Here is a 22604-nt window from a genome sequence, read left to right on the forward strand (position 1 = left end):
GACAATAATAAAGTATACAAATTGAAAAACAAAAGGCTTATCTGGGCTCTGAACCATGATGTGTATCTCATGGAATAGAAATAGGACAGAAACACCATCGGTGAGCAGGGCCCAAAGAGGATGGGAGCAAAGTCTAAAAATGAGTCATGAAATCCAGGAAACCAGAGCCAGTCTCACTTTTTGAAGCCAGTACTGTGATGGAGCTTCCCTACTTTGCTCCTCTTGAGAGAAGATGAGAAAGGTAAGCTGTAAACCCATTACCTGGAGCTCAGGAGGTAAGAGACCAAAGTACAGATCAGAGCATCAGGAACCAATCTAACTACCAGATGACTTGGCCAGGGAATCTGTGGTGTGCTCAGTATCACTTTGGGAAGACACCCAAATTTCATTTCAACAGCCATTTCTGGATTGACAGCCATGGTATGTCAATGTGCAGGCAATTGCAAAATTCAAAAACTGGGAGCTATGACCCAGAGGAAGAAAGAGAGGGGGGATAAGGAAAAGAACATTGGAAAAATAGGAAGAAGACAATTCATAGAAGCAGAAACTCCAGAGCTCAACCTCACTTGTACTGAGGGAAATATAATTTAAAACAAAACATGATTTCACATGTATAAGATTGGGAAACATTTTTTTAAGTGTGATCACATCAAATATTGGCAAACAGGCTGAGAAACAGTGGGAGTGTAAATTGCTATAAACTCTTTGAAAATCAATATGGTAAGGCTGGTAAAGTTGAAAAACCTCAACCTTTGATCCACCAATTCAACTTCTAAGTATGTACCCTAGCACAGAGAGATGAGCACAACAATAGTCATTACTGAATTGCTTGAAATAGAAAAAAAAAAAAAAGGAGATGATTTATAAACCAGAAAATGGGCACATAAGTTGTCAAGAACCCACACTATGAAATCTTATATGTATGTATGTGTACGTCACTCTGTCATGTCCGACTCTTTGCGACCCCATACATTATAGCCCACCAGGCTCCTCTGTCCATGGAATTCTCCAGACAAGAATACTAGAGTGGGTTGCCATTCCCTTCTCCAGGGGCTCTTCCTGACCCAGGGATCAAACCCAGGTCTCCTGCATTGCAAGCAGATTCTTTACTAAGTCACCAGAGAAACCCAAAATCTTCTATACAGTAGTAAAAAAGAATATATGAAACTAATTTACTGTAGCTCTCAACTTGACTGTACATCCATGACATCAGAATCTCTGAGTGAAGAGCCCACACATTGGTGTTACTTAAAGCTCCCCAAGTGACTCCCACATGTAGCCACAGTTGAGGACCACTGACCTAGAGCTGTTGTATCAACGTGAGTGAATATAAAAAATGTAATGTTGAGCAAAGTAAAGAAGATGTGAAATGACACATATATATGAAGTTTGAAAAATATGTGTTTATATATACAGATATATAAGTGAAATTGCTAGTTGCTCAGTCATGTCCAACTCTTTGTGACCCAATGGACTGTAGCCCTGCAGGCTCCTCTGTCCATGGATTTCTCCTGGCAAGAATGCTGGAGTGGGTTACCATTTCCTATTCCAGGTGGTCTTTCCAACCCAGGTATTGTGCTAGTGTTTTCTGCTTGGCAGGCAGAAAGAATACCATCTGAACTATCAGGGAAGCCCATAGATACATAGTGATAGTATAAAAGCTTGCATGAGAATGATAAACATCAAATTTAGGGTAAAGGTTACCTTTGGAGAGAGAAAAGAGGGGAATGAGATCAGGGAGCAGTATATAGAGTACTTTAAGTCTATCTGTAATGTTTTACATCTTTTTCAAAAAAAAAAAAAATGTTTTACATCTTTACATTTATTTATTTGGCTGTGCATATGGGATCTAGTTCCCTGGCCAGGGATTGATCCCAGGCTCCTTGTATTGGGAGGGCAGAGTCTTAGCCACTGGATCACCAGCAAGTTCCTACATCTTTTGGAACAATCTAAAACAAATACGGAGGAATACAAAGGTTACATATGGCTAGGTGGTATGTATGTTGGGTGGATGTTCATTACTTTATTCTCAGTGCTTTATCTGTATGTTTGGCATAGTTCACAATATCAAAAAGAAGGAATGGTGGTTGTGGGGGAAAAGAAATCAAACAGTACCCAAGTATATAAAATGAAGAGTTTCTTCCCTCTTTAGCACTTTCCCCCCACGCTCTAAGAAATAACCACAGTTAGTAGTTTCTTGTGTATTCTTCTAAACATTTTCCTTGCAGATGCAAGCATTTGTACGTCTGTAAAGTCATTTTAAGTTAAGGGGAAATGTGCTTATCTCTGTTGAGCAGGCCACATTTACAGCACCCACACAATGCCTTGCTTGCCCATCCCAAAGTTGTGACCAAAGCATTTGGTTGCAGCCTCCTAGGGGGAGAACAGTATATTCAGAGATGAGAATTTTTGTTTCTTTTAATCATTCGCTTATTAATTCAGGTAACATTTATTGAGTGCTGCAGTGGGTCAGCACTGTGTTAGGTATAGGTACCACAAGGAAAAAGAGTTTGATGTTGGGAAAGATTGAGAGCTAGAGGAGAAGGGGGCAACAGAGATGGTTGGATGGCATCATCAACTCAATGGACATGAGTCTGAGCAAACTCCGAGAGATGGTGAAGGACAGGAAAGCCTGGCATGCTGCAGTCCCTGGGGGTGCAAAGAGCTGGACACAACTGAGCGACTGAACAGCAACCATATTCTTGGAGCTTGTGTTCTAGAAGGGGAAACAGAAGGAAACAAGCACTTGGAGTAGAGAGAGATAAATACCACTAAGAAGAAATGAATGTGCTTTGGGGAGCACACAGCAGGAAACCTGAGGGGAAGGGGAGCTTCAGGGGCTTCCTGGGGAAAAAAGTGATGACCAGCAGCACAGTGGAGAGGGGTGAGCAGCAGGAGCTGGTCTAGATGAAGATTAGTGAAGAGAATAGTCCCAGCACAAAGCGGAAACAGCAGGCTTGAAGACCTGCTGTTTGTGTGTTAGTCGCTTAGTCATGTCCGACTCTTTGCAACCCTATGGACTGTAGTCTGCCAGGCTCCTCTGTCCATGGGATTCTCCAGGCAAGGATACTGGAGTGGGTTGCCATGACCTTCTCCAGGAGATCTTTCTGACCCAGGGATTGAACTCAGGTCTCCTGCGTTGCAGGCAGATGAAGACCTGCAGGGCCAAGTGTCTGTCACAGAGCTGAAAGGTCAGCTTGGCTGCTACCAGGGGGTGAGCGGAGATGAGCTGAGGTCCTGGTCAGGATTTTGGCATTTATTCTTTATTCAGCATCACCAGGGCAAGGGCTGCCGTAATCAAAATTGTATTTTTAAAAGCCACTCTGACTGAGAGTGGAAACTAAACCTTTTGTCAAGTTGAGTAATTAAACAGAAAACTCATAGTTGCATTTGACTTTCATCTTTACTGATTTCTTCCCTGTGGGCCAGTGGCCCTTGATCCTCTGCCTTGTCACACACATACCAGAATAAACCACCGTCTGTAGTGAATGCTGGGTTGTTTTTTGTTTTTTTCTGTTAATCACAATTGAGAACATAAATTTGAGTGTGTGTGAGAGAAATGGAGTTAACAGGGAAGCCCTCTTCAAGTTTCAAAGGTTATGAATTCCCTGCAAGGGGCCTTTGCCCTAATGGGAAATAGACTAACACTCCATAAACGTATTGGGTCGACATAACCCAGGCCTCCTTTTCGGGCCTGAAGGTGGTCTAACTGATCCACAGGAGTTGCCGGGTTAGGAGCGCAGGGCAGTGTTTTGGGGCAGACAGTAATTGAGGACAGCAGTCGGGATTTGGTTACCTGCCCTGTCTGCAATAGTTGGTGACCTCTGCAAGATGATGCTGGGTTTTAGACTTTACTTTCTCCAGTATTTCATCTTCTGCCATGATCTACTCTGGGCAAATTCACTGTGTCTGAGCATGTTCTCTAATCTAGTGGTTCTCCAACCATCATAATCCTCTAGAGGGCTTGTTAAAAAGCAATGTGCTTGGCTGTACCCTCACATTTTCTGAGTCAGTAGGTCTGAGGCTGCTGACTCAGCAACATTTTGCTGAGGGGGGCATCACATATTGGGAGCCACTGACTTAGATCAGGACATGATAGACTGAGCCTCCTCAAATCACCCCTGAAATTTTCTGAGACCTAGAGTCCCCCAAATGTTTCCTCCCTTACACTCACGAGGGGGAAGCATCTGTCCCTGTCTCTACAGAGCCTCTATTTCTCAGCTCATAAATATTCAAAGTAAAGACTCTCTAAACCCAGTCCCACTCCTCCATTCTTGTCTATGTGAGCCCTGCAGGGCATTTGGGTAGGAGGGAGGGGGTTGGAGAAGTCCTCTCCTTGTCCCAGAAAATCCGGCTCAGCCGAGCAACATGGGGAAACACAGTAGAGCCTTGCTGTCTGCTGTTGCTGGGGTGCCTGAAGCAAAGACTTGAAGACAGCAGAGACTGAAATGGACTCTGTGTGTATGCTTGCGTATGCGCGCATGCACACCTGTGAACATGGAGACCTGACTCCTGCCTGCTGAAAGGAGGAGGATGATAAACCATGTTAGAAGAGTAATATCTGACCTTAGTTGAGCAATATGTGCCTTTATTTTAAAATCTTCGCATGACCCCAGGGAAGTAGATGCTCTTACTGTCCCTCTTTAGAAGATGTGGTAACCGAGACTCCAAGCGGTTAAGTAATTTCTCCAAGGTCACAGTTAATAAGTGGATGAGACCAGTACAGCTTCCAAGGATTGTCTGATGGAATGAATAAGTATGCCAAGTTCTTATTTGAATAAACAAACAGCAGATCTGTCTCATGAGAAATATCTTTCGTAAATCCAGTTCCCCTTTCCTGCCCTGGTGAAGTAGTATTAAAGTCAAAGGAAACGCTGTGATCTGTGTTAGCTTTGTGCCCCTATTATTGAGTGTTTCTGCCACATGAGACAGGTTTAGGTTGCCCGCCCGCATTATGATCAGCACTCCAAGGGGTGACTGATATCAAGATGGCCTCCCTAGAATCTTTTCTCACTTTCAGGTTTCTGTATTTCAGCCTGAAGAAATAATTTATTCTGATACTAATAAGAGCATGGTAGAAGATCTAAAGAACAGGTATGATCTCTATATGCTATGATTATCATGTTTTCTCCCTAATCTCCCATTCAGCCACCCTTCAGTCCTGTTACCCAGTCTCTCAAAATACCCATTAGACTCAGCAACAGAAGCATGAAATGGAGATTTAATAGTTCCATTGAGTCATCTGCCTCTTGGCCCTTGTGTAAAAAAAATCAGCCCCTCTGCTATCCACAATACTCCTTGAAAAAACATGCCAAGTTAAATACAGTTGCATCTGGACAACATTGTGGGCTGCTATTGGGAAGTTCTCAACACAGACACCTGTTGAGCCTTATAGCTAACACTTCTTGAAAGAACAACAGGGGTATGGTCAAAACATCTGAGCTGGTAGTAGAAATACCAGTACTGTCCCTGGGAGCCACCCGCATCCACATACTCCACACACACACACACACACACACACACCCTGAGGAGTTGCTCAGTCAAGCCCAAAGTGTCACAGCCTTCGCAGCAGACCTTGCTCCTACTCCAGATATGTCAGAAGCTTCTAGATCTGACTACTTCCAGTGACTCATGCTGACACAGCAGGCTGGCATGTAAGCTGCTACCAACTAATCAAAACAGAAAAGGACAAAAAGCATTTTGCCACTCCCTTTTCTCACTAGCACATGACCCCCACCTCTTACTCCCCTTCTTCTTCCCCAGCTCTTAACCAAAAAAAATAAAAAGAAGAAATGCACTAGGAAATTGTCTCCAACTTTTAGTTTTCATCAGAATTGCTTCTGGAACTAAATATAGGTGCCAGAGTCCAAGATCAGACCTGTTGAGCCACTATCTGGAGGATAGTGCAGTATTTTGATAGAATCCTACAGGTGATTCTGGTGTGTAGCCATGACTGAGACTCTTTGCAAACTCAGAACCACTTACTTTATTAGACTCAGCCAAAAGGAGAGGCCCAGCACACAATAATCCTCTGCAGAGAAAAGGCTTTCCACCAACCAGCTCAACTGGGCTCCACTTCCTCCCTGGAACAGTTCCTCAGCAGGCACTGTTTCAGAGGCGGGGTAGGTAGGTGAAACTCCCTGCTCACGTAGAGCATACATTTGGGGGGAATGATCAGATCAGGGGAAACTGATCATCATACTGATCAGCCCAGTGTCTCATTTCCTCCCAATTCCACTTGCTGGATTAACTGATCTAATAACCCCATTCCTGCTAACGCTACCCCAGACAAGATACCTGGATTTTTATAAAGCATTTCTTGGAAACAAGACATCTTTTGTCAGAGGAGGGTCTTGGAGAACAAGAATGCCAACCCAGTAATCAGATGGTAGCAAATCACACCTAGTAGGCAGCTATCTACACACAGGGAACTGGAAGAAAGAAGTGTCTTTGAGAACTAATTGCTGGCTACCCCAGGAAGCATCTTGCTTCCTCAAGCCAAGCAAGAGCCTGATCTCTCCCAAACCAGATTAATATGGTTGATGGCAGATATCCCTCACCATGGAGGTCTGGTTTTCTCCTACATCAAAAATGTATCATTGTTTTAAATTGTGAATGACTATATATTTTAAAAATTTATTGTATTTATTTGGCTGTGTGGGGTCCTAGTCGCAGCATGAGTTGGGTCATCCAGGATCTTTGTTTGCAGCACATGGCCTCTCTAGTATTAGCACACGGGCTCCAGAGCGCTCGGGCATCTTACTCATTTTACTTAGTTCCTTGACCAGGGATTGAACCTGCATCCCTTGCATTGCAAGGTAGATTCTTAATCACTGGACCACCAGGGAAATCCCCACAAAATAGCATTCTCATACTTGAGTAAATGCAACAAAACTCTTTTGTTTCGCATTTATTAAATGAGTTGTATTTTATCGTAAGATGACCGTTGCATTCTTACTAATGCAAGAAACCCCCAGGGCATTACCCCAAAGTATTATTCTCATACTTGAGTAAACGTGACAAAACTTTTTTTCACATTTATTCCATGAGTTGTAATTTATCATAAAATGATCTGTGCATTCTTACCTTAGGATCGAAAGAACTCTGAAGTGTAAAATAATGGAATGGCGGCCTAAACAGCCGACACGTTGGAATAGACAGTGTACTTTCATTTTACGACAGATTCTTCCTAAGTTAGAACTTGGTACTGGAAGCTTTGTTTCATCTGAAGAAGAGAGTGAATTTGAAAGACTACTACAATTTTATTGGGTTTGTATATGATTTAATGCATTAATGACATTTGTTTTACCTATGATGTTAATTGCCAGATGATCGTAATCTTAAAAACCCCTGAGATATCTTTTATCTTGATCATTGGGCTTCCCTTGTAGCTCAGCTAGTAAAGAATCCGCCTGCAATGAGGGAGGCCTGGGTTCGATCCCTGGGTTGGGAAGATCCCCTGGAGATGGGAAAGGCTACCCACTCCAGTATTCTGGCCTGGAGACTTCCATGGACTGTATAGCCCATGGGGTCGCAAAGAGTCAGACACAAATGAGCGACTTTCACTTCACCTTCATGTTATACATGGTATGTCATTAAAATCCACTTATGTTTAGACTGAGACTTTTCAAATGTAGTGAATAACTAGTACTGTGACCAGATTGCATGACATTTTCTTGGAATCAGTTTTATGATACACAAACCACAAACTTTGGAAAGAGATGCCCAAAAGGAAATGACTTGCAACTAAAAAACTAAGAAATGATCTCTAGATGGTAGTAATAGGATGGATTCCCTGTCCTTGGTTCTGGGCAAGAGGACTTCAGGCAAGCTTTAATACCTTCCATATGGAAAGTATTCTCAAATTTATACATCATAGCCTGGACTTCTGTTTTAACCTCCTCTCGTATATTCACCAGCACATTTGACATCATCCTTCATGTAAAAAGGCCTATCAAACTCAAGTCCATAATCAAACATGGTAGGCATTTGGTGTAAAGTCCTTCTTTTCTTCCCCTGAATTCTGAGAATCCTGAGTTCTGAGAATCCTCTCACCTCCTCTTGCCTATGAATTGTTGCAGTAGTTTTTGGAAGCCCCAGCCTCCCAAGAGTGATATTCCTTCCCCCTTCCATCTTGGAGATCAGAAAATGTCCCCGAGAGAAAGCCTTGGGAAGAGGAAAGGAAGCTATTTGTTGAAAGTTGATACTTAGGCTGCCAGGGAGGGGTCTGCAGGCACTATTCATGAATAGGGAGGTAGTTGTTTTGTTTTGCTTTCTTTTTAATTGAATTAGGGGGTAAATAGATAAGCAAAGTATTATTAAGTATAAGCCAAGGTTTTAAACTTAGAGTTCCTTTGTAAAATTATCTGCTGTTTAATAACACAGATTCATAAATCTAGACTGAATCCTGCAGCTTGGGTTCAAATCCTGGCTCAACCACTCACTAACTTTGACCAAATTACTCAACTTCTTTATACGTTCTTACCCTATTGCACAAGATAAACAAAGATAAAAAAAGTTAGGTATTTTGTGGTTGTGGTGAGGATTGAGTTGCTTAACCATAGCACCCAACACTTACTAAATGTTAACTATTATTTGTATTCCATGTGGCAATCATTGTGCCATTCACTTCAGGTTATGACAGTAAGTGAGACAGATAACATTTTGAGCATTCACAGAGACAGTGGTCTTGTTAGATCAGAAAATATGTAACTGCAGTGTAATTTATTAAGTAAACTAGGGAAGGATAGTGTACTATGCAGTCACAAGGGAAGAGCACGTGAAGAGATTTAAAGATCAGAAAAGTAATCAATCTGAGGCTTGAAAGCAGCTTATGATTGTCCTTTGTAAATTCTTTAATAGGTAATTTTACATGAGACCCATGTCCCATATCCTTTAATCCTGTCATCAGAGGAAATGAAAGTGGAAGTCCCGCAGTCATGTCCAACACTTTGCCACCCCATGGACTATACTGTCCATGGAATTCTCCAGGCCAGAATACTGGACTAGGTAGCTGTTCCCTTCTCCAGGGGATCTTCCCAACCCAGGCACTGAACCCAGGTCTCCCACATTGCGGGAGGATTCTTTACCAGCTGAGCCACCAGGGAAGCCCAATCCTGTCATGCTGCTGCTGCTGCTGCTGCTGCGTCGCTTCAGTCGTGTCCGACTCTGTGCGACCCCAGAGACGGCAGCCCACCAGGCTCCCCCATCCCTGGGATTCTCCAGGCAAGAACACTGGAGTGGGTTTCCATTTCCTTCTCCAATGCATGAAAGTGAAAAGTGAAAGTGAAGTTGCTCAGTTGTGTCCGACTCCTAGCGACCCCATGGACTGCAGCCTACCAGGCTCCTCCATCCATGGGATTCTCCAGGCAAGAGTACTGGAGTGGGGTGTCATTGCCTTCTCCAATCCTGTCATAGATATCAATAAATATAAAGTAAATCAATGTGAAATAAATTCTTCCAAAATGCTCTGTTAAATCATTTATATGACCAAGAATTTTCCTTGTTGGCACTTTGTCATTGCAGAAAAAGTGCAGGTATGTGGAATGTTAAATGTGTAGCCTCTGGCATTAGACAGACCTGGCTCTGCTGCTCTTTCTATAAAGTGGGGTTATAGCAAAACCTGCCTCAAAGGGTTGTTTGAGGATTAATCATATATGTGAAGTATTTAGCACTGTGCCTAGAACATAGTACATTCTCAGTCACTTCAGTTGTGTCCAAGTCTGTGTGACCCTATGAACTGGAGCCTGTCAGGCTCCTCTGCATGGGATTCTCCGAGGCAAGAACGCTGGAGTGGGTTGCCATGCCCTCCTCCAAGGGATCTTCCCGGCCCAGGGAGTGAACCTGTGGTGTCTCCTGTGTCTTCTTGTCACAGGCAAATTCTTTACCGCTGAGCCAACCAGGAAGTCCCCTAGAACTTGGTAAACACCCACAAAATGATAACTATTATTATTATTATTTTATGACTTCCATTTCTTTGAGGCTTCTGTAATCTCTTTTCATACAGTAATTCCCAACCACCTACATGATTGTACTGTGGGTTTATGTATTATTGTCTTTGGTCCAGGTCACAGGATTTCCTATCCAGATGCCATACACTGATGTACAGTCAGTCATTGATGCTGTGTATCAAACTGGAATTCATTCTTCTGAATTTCCACAGACAGAATTTGCTCTAGCTGTGTACATTCACCCCTACCCAAACAACATATTATCTGTGTGGGTCTATTTGGCTTCATTAGCTCGACATCAGTGAAAAGGAAAAAGATAGAAGGAGAAGATGGTACATGGGCCCCCAACCAGAAGACAGATGTTTCTGATGCTTGGGATTTTTCTGTTTATCCTCAATTCCAGACAAGCGGGAGTCCAATTTTTGGCTCACTTATAGAGTAGGGGACAAGACTCACTGCCTGAGTTTCTGGAGACAAGTATAAATGACCTCCTCATCAGAGACCTCATCAAGGAGGACCCTTTGGAAAGTCTGGCTCCTGGGGTCACTGTCTACAGTAGGTTTATTCTGGGAAAGAAGCAATTCTGGCCTCTCTGTAAAGCCAGTGTTGCTCTAATTGGGGGGGGGGGGTCCCACCACCTCCATCAAAATCACTTGGAAAGCCCTATTGAAAATGCAAGTTCCCACATCCCATCCAGGACCTACTGAATCAGGATCTCTGAGAGTACAGCTCAAGAACCTACATTATTTAAAACAAGCTTCCCAGGCAATTCTCTTAACCAGTTAAGAATAAGAACCCTGCCTTACAGAATGCTGTCATTACTAAAGTGAGACTGATAACTTTGATGATGGTTCTGATGGAATTCCAGGCAGGAGTTATTCAAATAGAAACCCATGAGATAAAAGATTATTTCACTGGTTAAGAATAAGAAGGAAATATGCCATGTTGGGTTAAGGACAGCTTCTGAGGGCTTCTTAAAAGTTTTCTCTTTATATACTACTGACCTAAAGTCATTTCACCTCCAAGTATTTAGAAGGGACTCTCAGGAAACACTACCTAAATTCTTTCCTAATTTTGTGAGAAAGGGAGATAAAGGTCTTACCCGAATCTCAGAGTCCTCTTTAACTTAATGAGCAGCTCCCCATTCTGCCTCTGGCACTTTCTGCTGCTTTTCTTTTACAATGGTGCCCCAAGGAGACCCCTCCAGGGCCTCAAGAAAGAGTGGATAGGGATATAAGTAGAAAACACTGTACTTTATTGTATTTGATTGTTCTGTACTTCATTGAGAAAAGTGTTCAAATAGTTTATTTAAATGTTACATAACAACTTATTTTTTAATCAAAGGATAGATTTCCAAAGGTTTATGAGAGCAATTTTATATGAGGTTAAAGTAAGAAAAAGAAGCTTCACTTCTCCCACTGTAGTAGCACTGGGGCTCCTTGAATCACTCCCAGAGAAGCAGAGAGCAAAAACCCCAAATTCATCCTCAGGGAACCCTCAACCTAAATCCCCTCTCCCAATATACCTGCAGAGGCCAGAGAAGACCTCATTTATTTGCAGGATGTTAGTCTCAGACCAAACTCAAGATTACTAGAAAGAAAGGGTATGTAGGTAAAGAGAATGTTTTTCCTGCAAGGTTAACACTTTGTTATGTATGTCTTCTGGCATGCATCAGAAAAATGATCAGAATTGTTTTTATTTGAATGTTTGTGTTTAAATGCTGTAGGAGGTTTTGTTATTAATAAGTTTCCCACATCAATTGGGGTAGCACAAAATGATATCTGTGGAAAGACAAGTTTGCCAAATAAAGGCTGAACTCATGCAATTCATTTCTGTGCCATGCTGAATGTTTACATAGCTATTTTGTTAATTTTGTTTGTAGTTTTAGAATCGATAGAGCACTTAAGAGTAAGGTGGAAAATGTTCATAGGCAAGTGTGCATTATATTCTGTATTGTATTCATTTTAAAATATGTGTATGTATTTCTCAAAAATTTTCCTAAAAGTTGTATGATTGTAATGAACTATGTTTTTTCATTTGACTGTTTTAAAAGTACATATTAGATGTAATGTATAATTCTTAAATTTTTTGTTCTTCAGTCACTCAGTTGTGTCTGACTCTTTGCAACCTCATCCACAAATAATTAGAAAGCGTCCATTATGTACCAGACACTTCAGTATGTGCTAGAGGACAGTGTGAAGACATTCTTACAAGGAAAACAGATCATAAGCAAATAAACAGTAAGAAGGTGAGATAATTCCAGGGTATAATGAGTGCTATAAAGTAAACAAAAATGTTGGTGTAATGGAGAAGGACTTTGATGGGGATGGAGAGTATAAGCAGAGTAGTGGAAGAAGGCCTCTCCACAGAGATAATGTTTTGAGCTGAGATTTAAAAGATGATTTATCAGTTAGAATTGCATTCAGTTGCAAGGAACAGAAACCTAATCACAGTAACGTAATCAAATAGGGATTACAGAACTGTCAAGTGCAAAGGAGGCAGCCCAATTCTAGTGCAGTAGCTCTGTGATGCCAGAAGTACATTAGCTTTCATCCATCTTTGTCACCATCTGTAAGGAAACTTCTGTCTTCTTCCTCAGTGGCTCTCAAACTTCAGCATGCAGAAGAATCACCTGAAGAGTTTGTTGAAACACACTTCTCTGGGCCTGACCTTCAGAGTCACTGATTCCCTGAGATCTGGGGTGGGGCCTGAGAATTTGCATTTGTAACAAGTTCCCAGGTGATATTGAGTCTGCTGACCCGGGAACCACAGAGGCTCTAACCTTACAGTCATTTTCATTAAGAAAACGCAGACAGGGAGGGAGGAGGTAGAAGAGGCAGCTGGTTTAGCTCTTTTAAAAAGTTTTCTAGGAGACTGTGCCTATTAACTTCTACTTACATCTTATTGGCCAGAATTGCATCACTCCTAGCCACAAAAGAGGCTGGAGATCAAGTATTTTAAATAGAGCCATTGCTCTCCCAATAAAATCAGTATTCTCTTGGTGAGGAAGAGGGGAGGGTGGCTATTGGATTAGGCATCTGTGGCTTCCATAGTTAAGAGGAAGCCAATCATGCAAAGACTTTTAGCAAAAGCATTTCAGGCAGAGGAGACCTATGATTACAAAGCCCTCTAGCCCAGAAAAAGACTCACATGGAGAAGGAGTAGTAGCCCATAAGGTTGGAGAGGCAGACAAGGACCAGATCACACAGGCCGTGGTAAAGAGGTCATATTTTATTCAAAGTGCAATAACAAATCAATCAAGTAACAGAATAAAGTAGTAGTTTTTCTTTTTTATATTTGAGAATATAAGCCCCGTTCAGATGCAGATCCCAGCTCTGTTTTCCACAACTCTGTTTTCCACAACTGCCCACTCACCTTAGTACAGCAGCCTTCGCCCTAGTGGGCAGCTGCACTAGGGGTAGAGGTGCCAGAGTGGGTGCTTGGCATGCTAGGGTGGTCCTGAGAAACTGACTGGGGTCCTGGATAGTTGCAATCTGCCTCCTTCACCATTTCCAGTAGTAAACAGCACAGGCGCACTTTTCTCAAGCAGAGTCTAGGTTTCTTAAAGCCCTCCTGTTAGCCCACTGGTTTTCAAACCAGCTAAGGGGACTCTTCCTGGTGTCAGACCCAAGGACTGGGATGCCCATATGTGGTTCAATCTGTTCCCTCCAGAGGGAAGCTCTCTCTCTCTGAGCCCATGTAATCCCCTCCTCTTCTGTGTCCCCTCCTAGAGGGACAGGTCCTGATTCTCTTCACACTGACCTAACTTAGTAGGGACCCTTCTTTACAGCCTTGATTGTATAAGAGACTTTCTGACACTCTTCAGGTGTTTTCAATGAGACTGCTCCACAGGTCAATGTATTTTCAATGTGTACCTAAGGGGAAGTGAACTCGTTGTCCTTCTATTCCACCATCTTAACCTCAGGCCACCTTGATATACTTTCAATTTAAAACCTTTACACCTGGATAATGATCAGAGTACATTATGAGAAACACTGGGCTGGAAGAAGCACAAGCTGGAATCAAGATTGCCAAGAGAAATATCAATAACCTCAGATATGCAGATGACACCACCCTTATGGCAGAAAGTGAAGAAGAACTAAAGAGCCTCTTGATGAAAGTGAAAGAGAAGAGTGAAAAGTTGGCTTAAAGCTCAACATTCAGAAAATGAAGATCATAGCATCTGGTCCCATCACTTCATGGCAAATAGATGGGAAAACAGTGGAAACAGTGGCTGACTTTATTTTTGGGGGCTCCAAAATCACTGCAGATGGTGACTGCAGCCATTAAATTAAAAGACGCTTACTCCTTAGAAGGAAAGTTATGACCAACCTATTAGCACATTAGAAAGCAGAGACATTACTTTGTCCACAAAGGTCCATCTAGTCAAGGCTATGGTTTTTCCAGTAGTCATGTATTGATGTGAGAGTTGGACTATAAAGAAAGCTGAGCACCGAAGAATTGATGCTTTTGAACTGTGGTGTTGAAGAAGACTCTTGAGAGTCCCTTGGACTGCAAGGAGATCCAACCAGTCCATCCTAAAGGAGATCAGTCCTGGATGTTCATTGGAAGGATTGATGTTGAAGCTGACACTCCAATACTTTGGCCACCTGATGCAGAGTTGACTCATTTGAAAAGACTCTGATGCTGGGAAAGATTGAGGGCAGAAGGAGAAGGGGACGACAGAGGATGAGATGGTTGGATGGCATTGCTGACTCAATGGGTATAAGTTTGGGTAAACTCTGGGAGTTGGTGATGGACAGGGAGGCCTGGTGTACTGTGGTTCATAGGGTCACAAAGAGTCGGCCACAACTGAGTGACTGAATTGAACTGAACTGAGAGATCAGAGCTTTATGAGGAGTGTTGGGCCTCTCTCATTGTAGAGGACTCTACAGAATGTCAAGTAACAGTGGCCTGCCATAGGAGCAGGGGCTCTGGGTGCAGCAGACCTGGATATGGCATAAGCCCTCATGAGGGAGACCGCCATTAACCTCACCACAGAGCTGCCAGAATTTACACAGGACTAGGGAAACAGACTCTTGGAGGGCACAAACAAAACCTTGTGCACACAAGGACCCAGGAGAAAGGAGCAGTGACCACACAAGAGACTGACTCAGACCTGCCCCTGAATGTCCAGGAGTCTCCAGCAGAGGCATGGGTCAGCGGTGGACTGCTGCATGGTGGGGGGCACTGAGTATGGTGGTGTGTGCATGGGACATTTTGGAGGAGGTCGCCATTATCTTCATTACCTCCACTATAGTTTGGCCTCAGGTCAAACAACAAGTAGAGAACACAGCCCTGCCCATCAACATAAAATTGGATTAAAGATTTACTTAGCATGGCCCCAGCCATCAGAACAAGACCCAGTTTTCCCCACAGTCAGTCTCTCCCATCAGGAAGCTTCCATAAGCCTCTTATCCTCATCCATAGGAAGGCAGACAGAATGAAAACCACAATCACAGAAAACTAATCAAACTGATCACATGGACCACACCCTTGTCTAACTCAATGAAACTATTAGCCATGCCTGTCATGGGTCATGGGTCATGGTGGAGAACTATGACAAAACGTGGTCCACTGGAGAAGGGAATGGCAAACCACTTCAGTATTCTTTCCTTGAGAACCCCATGAACAGTATGAAAAGGCAAAAAGGACACTGAAAGATGAACTTCCCAGGTCAGTAGTTGCCCAATATGCTACTGGAGAACAGTGGAGAAATAACTCTAGAAAGAATGACGAGATGGAGCCAAAGCAAAAACAACACCTGGTTGTGGATGTGACTGGTGATGGTAGTAAAGTTTGATGCTGTAAAGAACAATATTGCATAGGAACCTAGAATGTTAGGTCCATGAATCAAGGTAAATTGGAAGTGGTCAAACAGGAGATGGTTAGAGTGAACATGGACATTGTAGGAATCAGTGAACTAAAATGGACTGGAATGGGTGAATTGAACTGAGATGACCATTATATCTACTACTGTGGGCAAGAATCCCTTAGAAGAAATGAAGTAGCCCTCATAGTCAACAAAAGAGTCTGAAATGCAGTCCTTGGATGCAGTTTCAAAAATGACAGAATGATCTCTGTTTGTTTCCAAGGCAAACCATTCAATATCACAGTAATCCACGTCTATGCCCCAATCAGTAACACTGAAGAAGCTGAAGTTGAATGGTTCTATGAAGACCTATAAGACCTTCTAGAACTAACACCCAAAAAACAGTTTTACCAAGAGAACACACTGGTCATAGCAAACACCCTCTTGCAACAACACAAGAGAAGACTCTACCCATGGATATCACCAGATGGTGAATACCAAAATCAGACTGATTCTATTCTTTGCAGCCAAAGATGGAGAAGCTCTGTACAGTCAGCAAAAACAAGACCAGGAGCTGACTGTGTCTCAGACCATGAACTCTGTATTGCAAAATTCAGACTTAAATTGAAGAAATTAGGGAGAACCACTAGACCATTCAGGTATGACCTAAATCAAATCTCTAACAATTATACAGTGAAAGGGACAAACAGATTCAAGGGATTAGATCTGATAGAGTAACTGAAGAACTATGGATGGAGGTTCGTGACATTGTACAAGAGGCAGTGCTCAAGACCATCCCTAAGAAAAAGAAATGGAAAAAGGCCAAATGGTTGTCTGAGGAGTCCTTACAAATAGCTGAGAAAAGAAGAGAAGCTAAAGGCAAAGGAGAAAAGGAAAGAAATTCCCATTTGAATGCAAGGTTCCAAAGAATAGCAAGGAGAGATAAGCAAGCCTTCCTCAGTGATCAATGCAATGCAAAGAAATAGAGGAAAACAAAGAGATCTAGAGATCTCTTCAAGAAAATTAGAGATACCAAGGGAACATTTCATGCAAAGATGGGCACAATAAAGGACAGAAACAGTATGGACCTAATGAAGCAGAAAATATTAAGAGGTGGCAACAATACACAGAAGTATATTTTGTATACAACTATACAAAAAAGATCTTAGTGACCCAGATAACTACAATGATGTGATCACTCACCTAGAGCCAGACATCTTGGAAAGTCAACTGGACCTTAGGAAGTAACAGTACGAACAAAGCTAGTGGAGATGATAGAATTCCAGTTGAGCTATTTCAAATCCTAAAAGATGATGCTGCTAAAGTGCTGCACACAATATGCCAGCAAATTTGGAAAACTCAGCAGTGGCCACAGGACTGGAAAAGATCAGTTTTCATTCCAATCCCAAAGAAAAGCAATGCCAAAGAATGCTCAAACTACCGCACAATTGCACTCATCTCACACGCTAGTAAAGTAATGCTCAAAATTCTCCAAGCCAGGCTTCAACAGTACATGAACTGTGAACTCCCAGATGTTCAAGCAGGATTTAGAAAAGCCAGAGGAACGAGAGATCAAATTGCCAACATCTGTTGGATCATCGAAAAAGCAAGAGAGTTCCAGAAAAACATCTACTTTTGCTTTACTGACTATGCCAAAGCCTTTGACTGTGTGGATTACAACAAACTGGAAAATTCTTCAAGAGATGGGAATACCAGACCACCTGACCCACCTCCTGAGAAATCTGTATTCAGGTCAAGAAGCAACAGTTAGAACTCGACATGGAACAACAGACTGGTTCCAAATAGGGAAAGGAGTACATCAAGGCTATATATTGTCACCCTGATTATTTAACTTAAATGCAGAGTACATCACGTGAAGTGCTTGGCTGGATGGAGCACAAGCTGGAATCAAGATTGCCGGGAAAAATATCAATAACCTCAGATATGCAGATCACACCACCCTTACAGCAGAAAGCAAAGAAATAAGGAGCCTCTTGATGAAAGTGAAAGAGAGTGAAAAAGTTGCCTTAAAACTCAACATTTAGAAAATAAGATCATGGCATCCAGCCCCATCACTTCATGGCAAACAGATGGGGAAACAATGGAAACAGTGACAGACTTTATTTTGGGGGGCTCCAAAATCACTGCAGATGGTGATTGCAGCCATGAAATTAAAAGATGCTTACTCCTTGGAAGAAAAGCTATGACCAACCTAAACAGCATATTATAAAGCAGAGACATTACTTTGCCAACAAAGGTCCGTCCAGTCAAAGCTATAGTTTTTCTGGTAGTCATGTATGGATGTGAGAGTTGGACCATAAACAAAGCTGAGCACTGAAGAATTGACGCTTTTGAACTGTGGTGTTGGAGAAGACTCTTGAGAGTCCCTTGGACTGCAAGGAGATCCAACCAGTCCATCCTAAAGGAAATTAGTCCTCAATATTAATTGGAAGGACTGATGTTGAAGCTGAAGCTCCAATACTTTCACCACCTGATGGGAAGAACTGACTCATTGGAAAAGACCCTGATGCTGGGAAAGTTTGAGGGTGGGAGGAGAAGGGGACAACAGAGGATGAGTTGGTTGGATGCCATCACCAACTCGATGGACATGAGTTTGAGCAAGCTCAGGGAGTTGGTGATGGACAGGGAAGCCTGGTGTGCTGCAGTCCATGGGGTCGAAAAGAGTCGGACATGACTGACCAACTGGACTGAACTGAACTGAACTGTAAAATGTGTATGGCAAGAGCAAAGAACCTAAAATGGTAAAGTCAGAAGCAATCTCTGTCATCACTCAGTTCACTTTCTAGAGGAGGAAGGAACTGCCCTGCCTTAAGGCCACTCCAGTAAGAAGTAACAAAGCAACAGCCAAGAACCAAAGCCCAGGGCTTCTGACTTTGCATCTTGTGGAATAGGATGTAGTCTTGAAAGGAATTCTGAATGTTCTGTTATTGAAGGGTCACCAGTATATGTTGAATGACAAAAACTAGGTACACAACAGAGTGTAGTGTGTTCCAATTTGTGACAAAATGGAGCAAGGAGATTAAGTGCATCAGTTCAATAAAGTTGTTCAGTCGTGTCTGACTCTTTGCAACCCCATGGACTGCAGCACACCAGGCTTCCCTGTCCATCACCAACTCCCAGAGCTTGCTCATGTCCATAGAGTCGGTGGTACCATGCAACCATCTCATCTTCTGTTGGCCCCTTCTCCTCCCATCTCCAATCTTTCCCAGCATCAGGGTCTTTTCAAATGAGTCAGTTCTTCACATCAGGTGGTGAAAGTATTGGAGTTTCAGCTTCAAGTCAGTCCTTCCAATGAATATTCAGGACTGATTTCTTTAGAAGTGACTGGTGGGATCTCCTTGTAGTCCAAAGGACTCTCAAAAGTCTTCTCCAACACCACAGTTCAAAAGCATCAGTTCTTTGGCACTCAGCTTTCTTTATAGTCCAACTCTCACATCTGTACATGACTACTGGAAAAAGCATAGCTTTGACTGGATGGACCTTTGTTGGCAAAGTAATGTCTCTGCTTTATAATATGCTGTCTAGGTTGGTCATAGGAGAAGGCAATGGCACCCCCACTCCAGTACTCTTGCCTGGAAACTCCCATGGACGGAGGAGCCTGATAGGCTGCAGTCCATGGGGTCTCGAAGAGTCAGACACGACTGAGCAACTTCACTTTCACTTTTCACTTTCTTGCATTGGAGAAGGAAATGGCAACCCACTCCAGTGTTCTTGCCTGGAGAATCCCAGGGACGGGGGAGCCTGGTGGGCTGCCGTCTATGGGGTCGCACAGAGTCAGACATGACTGAAGCGACTTAGCAGCAGCAGCAGTCTAGGTTGGTCATAGCTTTTCTTCCAAGGAGTGTCTTTTAATTTCATGGCTGCAGTCACCATCTGCAGTGATTTTGGAGCCCATGAAAATAAAGTCTGTAACTTTCCATTGTTTTCCCATCTATTTGCCATGAAGTGATGGGACTGGATGCCATGATCTTTATTTTCTGAATGTTGAGCTTTTAGTCAGCTTTTTCACTGTCCTTTCACCAAGAGGCTCTTTAGTTCCTTTTCGCTTTCTGCCATAAGGGTGGTGTCATCTGCATATCTGAGGTTATTGATATTTCTCCCAACAATCTTGATTTCAGGTTATGCTTCATTCAGTCCCACATTTCACATGGTGTACTCTGCATATAAGTTAAATAAGCAAGGTGACAATATACAGCCTTGATGTACTCCTTTCCTAATTTGGAACCAATTGGGATTATGTAATTGGGATTATGTACATGCATGGTTATAAATATCTGGATATCCCTGGAAGGAAATGAAAGCAAATAGTAATAATGTTGCCTTGATGAAGAACTGGGATCAAGGAAGAGAGGGAGAGCTGATAGTCACTGAATACAGTCTTACACTGTTTGAATGTATTACCTTTTGCATACATTCATTTGAATGATGAGTGAATTGTTTAAATAAATATATATAAATATAGTCACTTTACAATGTTGTTAGTTTCTGCTAACAGTGAAGTGAATCAGCTATATGTATCCATATATCCCCTCGTTTTTAGATTTTCATAAGTTTTGCCATTTTAACTTCCATCCTCTTACACCCTTACTGATCACTGCTTTTGAGATTTATCTCTTCATTCCAGGTATCCCCTGCCCTCCAAATGCACCTTCTTATTACAGCCTTTGCATTTACTGTTTCCCCTGCCCAGAACACAGCCTCCAGAAATCTGCATGCTCCCTAACCTCCCTCAGGACTTTGCATACCCTACTTGTCATAAAACAGTGCTCACCCACTGTCATTTCCTAGTCTCTTTTTATGTTCATTTATCTTCAGCACTTATCACTATGTGACTTTGTTGTTGCTGTTCATTTATCTCTCCCCATTGGAATATAAACTCTATATATTCTATACAGAGAGCAGACTTTTATTTAGGAATTAAGCAAATACCTAAATTGTGTCCAGCTTGCTCTAAATGAATTAATGAAGAAATATAATAAACCTGGATTTAGGATTTTAGGGACACACCGGGCAGGTTATATATTCCACCCCCCCACCCCCCCCCCACACACACACTAAAATCAATACACAAACCAGTCCTTGCATCATATCCAGAAATCCAACAGAATGATTTCTGAACAATAGCTCCCAATGAATAACATCTTCAAAGGAGAAACCATGAGAGACAGCCTACTTATTAAACTGATGATTACAGTCTGTGACCCATTTTTCTGAAAGAGTTCTTAAATAGGCTTTGGACATTTAAGTCATTGGGAAGCCAAATTATTGTCATAAAGTTGCTTAGTGCACATGAATTGGAGCCTGAGGAAGCAGGTACTATTTAAGTGCCATCATAAATTGCATGGAGCTTTCAGCCTGATGTGGCCATCTCCTCTCTAGGGAACTAAGATGGGCCAAGAACAGCCTCTCCTCGGATGATGCTGGGTTGGACTGGGCTCTGTCAAATTCTGCTTGAGTTTTCCTTGTCTTGTCATTGGTTCCTGTAGCCTGTGTCACATGGCTTACATATTGCACCTATTTGTAGATGTTCTTTAAGTATCTGAAGATGTTACTGTGATAGCTAAAACTCAGATTCATGCAACATACATTTCTCACTTAATTGTAGATCTTCATCATGTATCTTCCGGGGCAAAGGATTCTAAGAAAAAGAATTAAGGCTTCATGATCTATTTTTTAATATTTAAAGAGGTTGATGAACATGTTCAGAAGTGAGGATCACGGTCCTGGGCTGACCATCTACTTCTGGTCTGATATTCCACTAAACAGATTAAAGCACAATTGACTAGATTTTTTTCTAATCACATTTCGGGGCTTATATCGTTTTATCTGATGTTGGAGTGTTTTCATAGTTGTGTTGTTTTCCTGATTTACCACCACAGATGGTTAATTACATCCACTACAGACTCGACAAGCCAGGTTATTAAAGGTAATCTTGGGCTGAGTCGCTCAGTCGTGTCCGACTCTTTGAGACCCCATGGACTGCAGCCTTCCAGGCTCCTCTGTCCATGGGGATTCTCTAGGCAACGATACTGGAGTGGGTGGCCATGCCTTCCTCCATGGGATCTTCCCAACTCAGGTCTCCCGCATTGCAGGCAGATTCTTTACGGACTGAGCCACCAATCTTAACTCCTTTCATTTAAAGCTTTGGGAATTTCTAAAGCAAAGGAAGTAAGGCGGGGGAAGAGATTACTTGGGTTTCTAGAAGAAGGGATAAGTTTTGATGTGGAATCTAAGAGGCAGAGAAAGCATTTTAGGGGTTTCGGAAACGGGTAAAGCACATATGGAGGGACTGATAAGCCTACTGAGCAGCCCCCTCAGAGATACGGGTCTGTTGTAACGTGAGATGAGGCCGAATCAATCCTTGCCGACAGGGTTTTAAACGCCAAACTGAGGCATCGGAACTTTCCTCCTCCGCCTGGGGAGCAAGCGGAGGTTCTCAGCAGGTGAGAAGCATGACCGGATTGGCCAACGGATGGATGATCCGCATTATAATTTCTCCGGCGCGCTCTTCCGACCTTTGCCCGCAGCGCAGGCCGGCTTCGCGGTAGGTGGTGTTGGGGCTCTCCGGTAAAGCGAACCGCAGGGCCAGCCGGAGATGCTGCCCGGTCCGGCTGGGGCCCCCAAGCCACTGCCGGGCGCTGCACCTGGGCCCGGCCCGGCCGCCGATTGGACGACTCCGGGTGACCCGGCTGTATCGCGAGACGAGATTGGCAGCGGCGGGTCCGCATGTGCCCCCGCGCTGGCTTTGTACGCGGAGCCGCCTGCCGGTCCTTTAACAATGGGCGGCGCGAGCGCCCTGGCGCTGGGTCGGAGCTGAGGCC

At 43.0% G+C, this 22604-nt stretch overlaps 1 protein-coding gene across 15 annotated transcripts in view; it reads left to right on the forward strand.

Moving 5' to 3' along the window:
- Positions 1 to 12034, forward strand: part of CC2D2B (coiled-coil and C2 domain containing 2B) — a 107189-nt gene extending 95155 nt beyond the window's left edge. For 9 of the 15 annotated variants that reach the window (XM_059881986.1, XM_059881991.1, XM_059881993.1 and 6 more), the window contains 3 exons: positions 5021 to 5094; positions 7092 to 7269; positions 10067 to 12034. In XM_059881986.1, coding sequence (XP_059737969.1) covers positions 5021 to 5094; positions 7092 to 7269; positions 10067 to 10255 — 441 coding nt within the window. In that variant the 3' untranslated portion in view covers positions 10256 to 12034. Of the gene's footprint in view, positions 3490 to 5020; positions 5095 to 7091; positions 7270 to 8862; positions 9483 to 10066 lie in introns of those variants that run through there. The other 6 variants (XM_059881987.1, XM_059881994.1, XM_059881992.1 and 3 more) reach the window with 5 other exon arrangements.
- The last annotated feature ends 10570 nt before the right edge of the window (positions 12035 to 22604 follow it).

Source organism: Bos taurus, chromosome 26 (assembly GCF_002263795.3).
Source record: "Bos taurus isolate L1 Dominette 01449 registration number 42190680 breed Hereford chromosome 26, ARS-UCD2.0, whole genome shotgun sequence".
Classification (NCBI taxonomy): Eukaryota; Metazoa; Chordata; class Mammalia; order Artiodactyla; family Bovidae; genus Bos; species Bos taurus.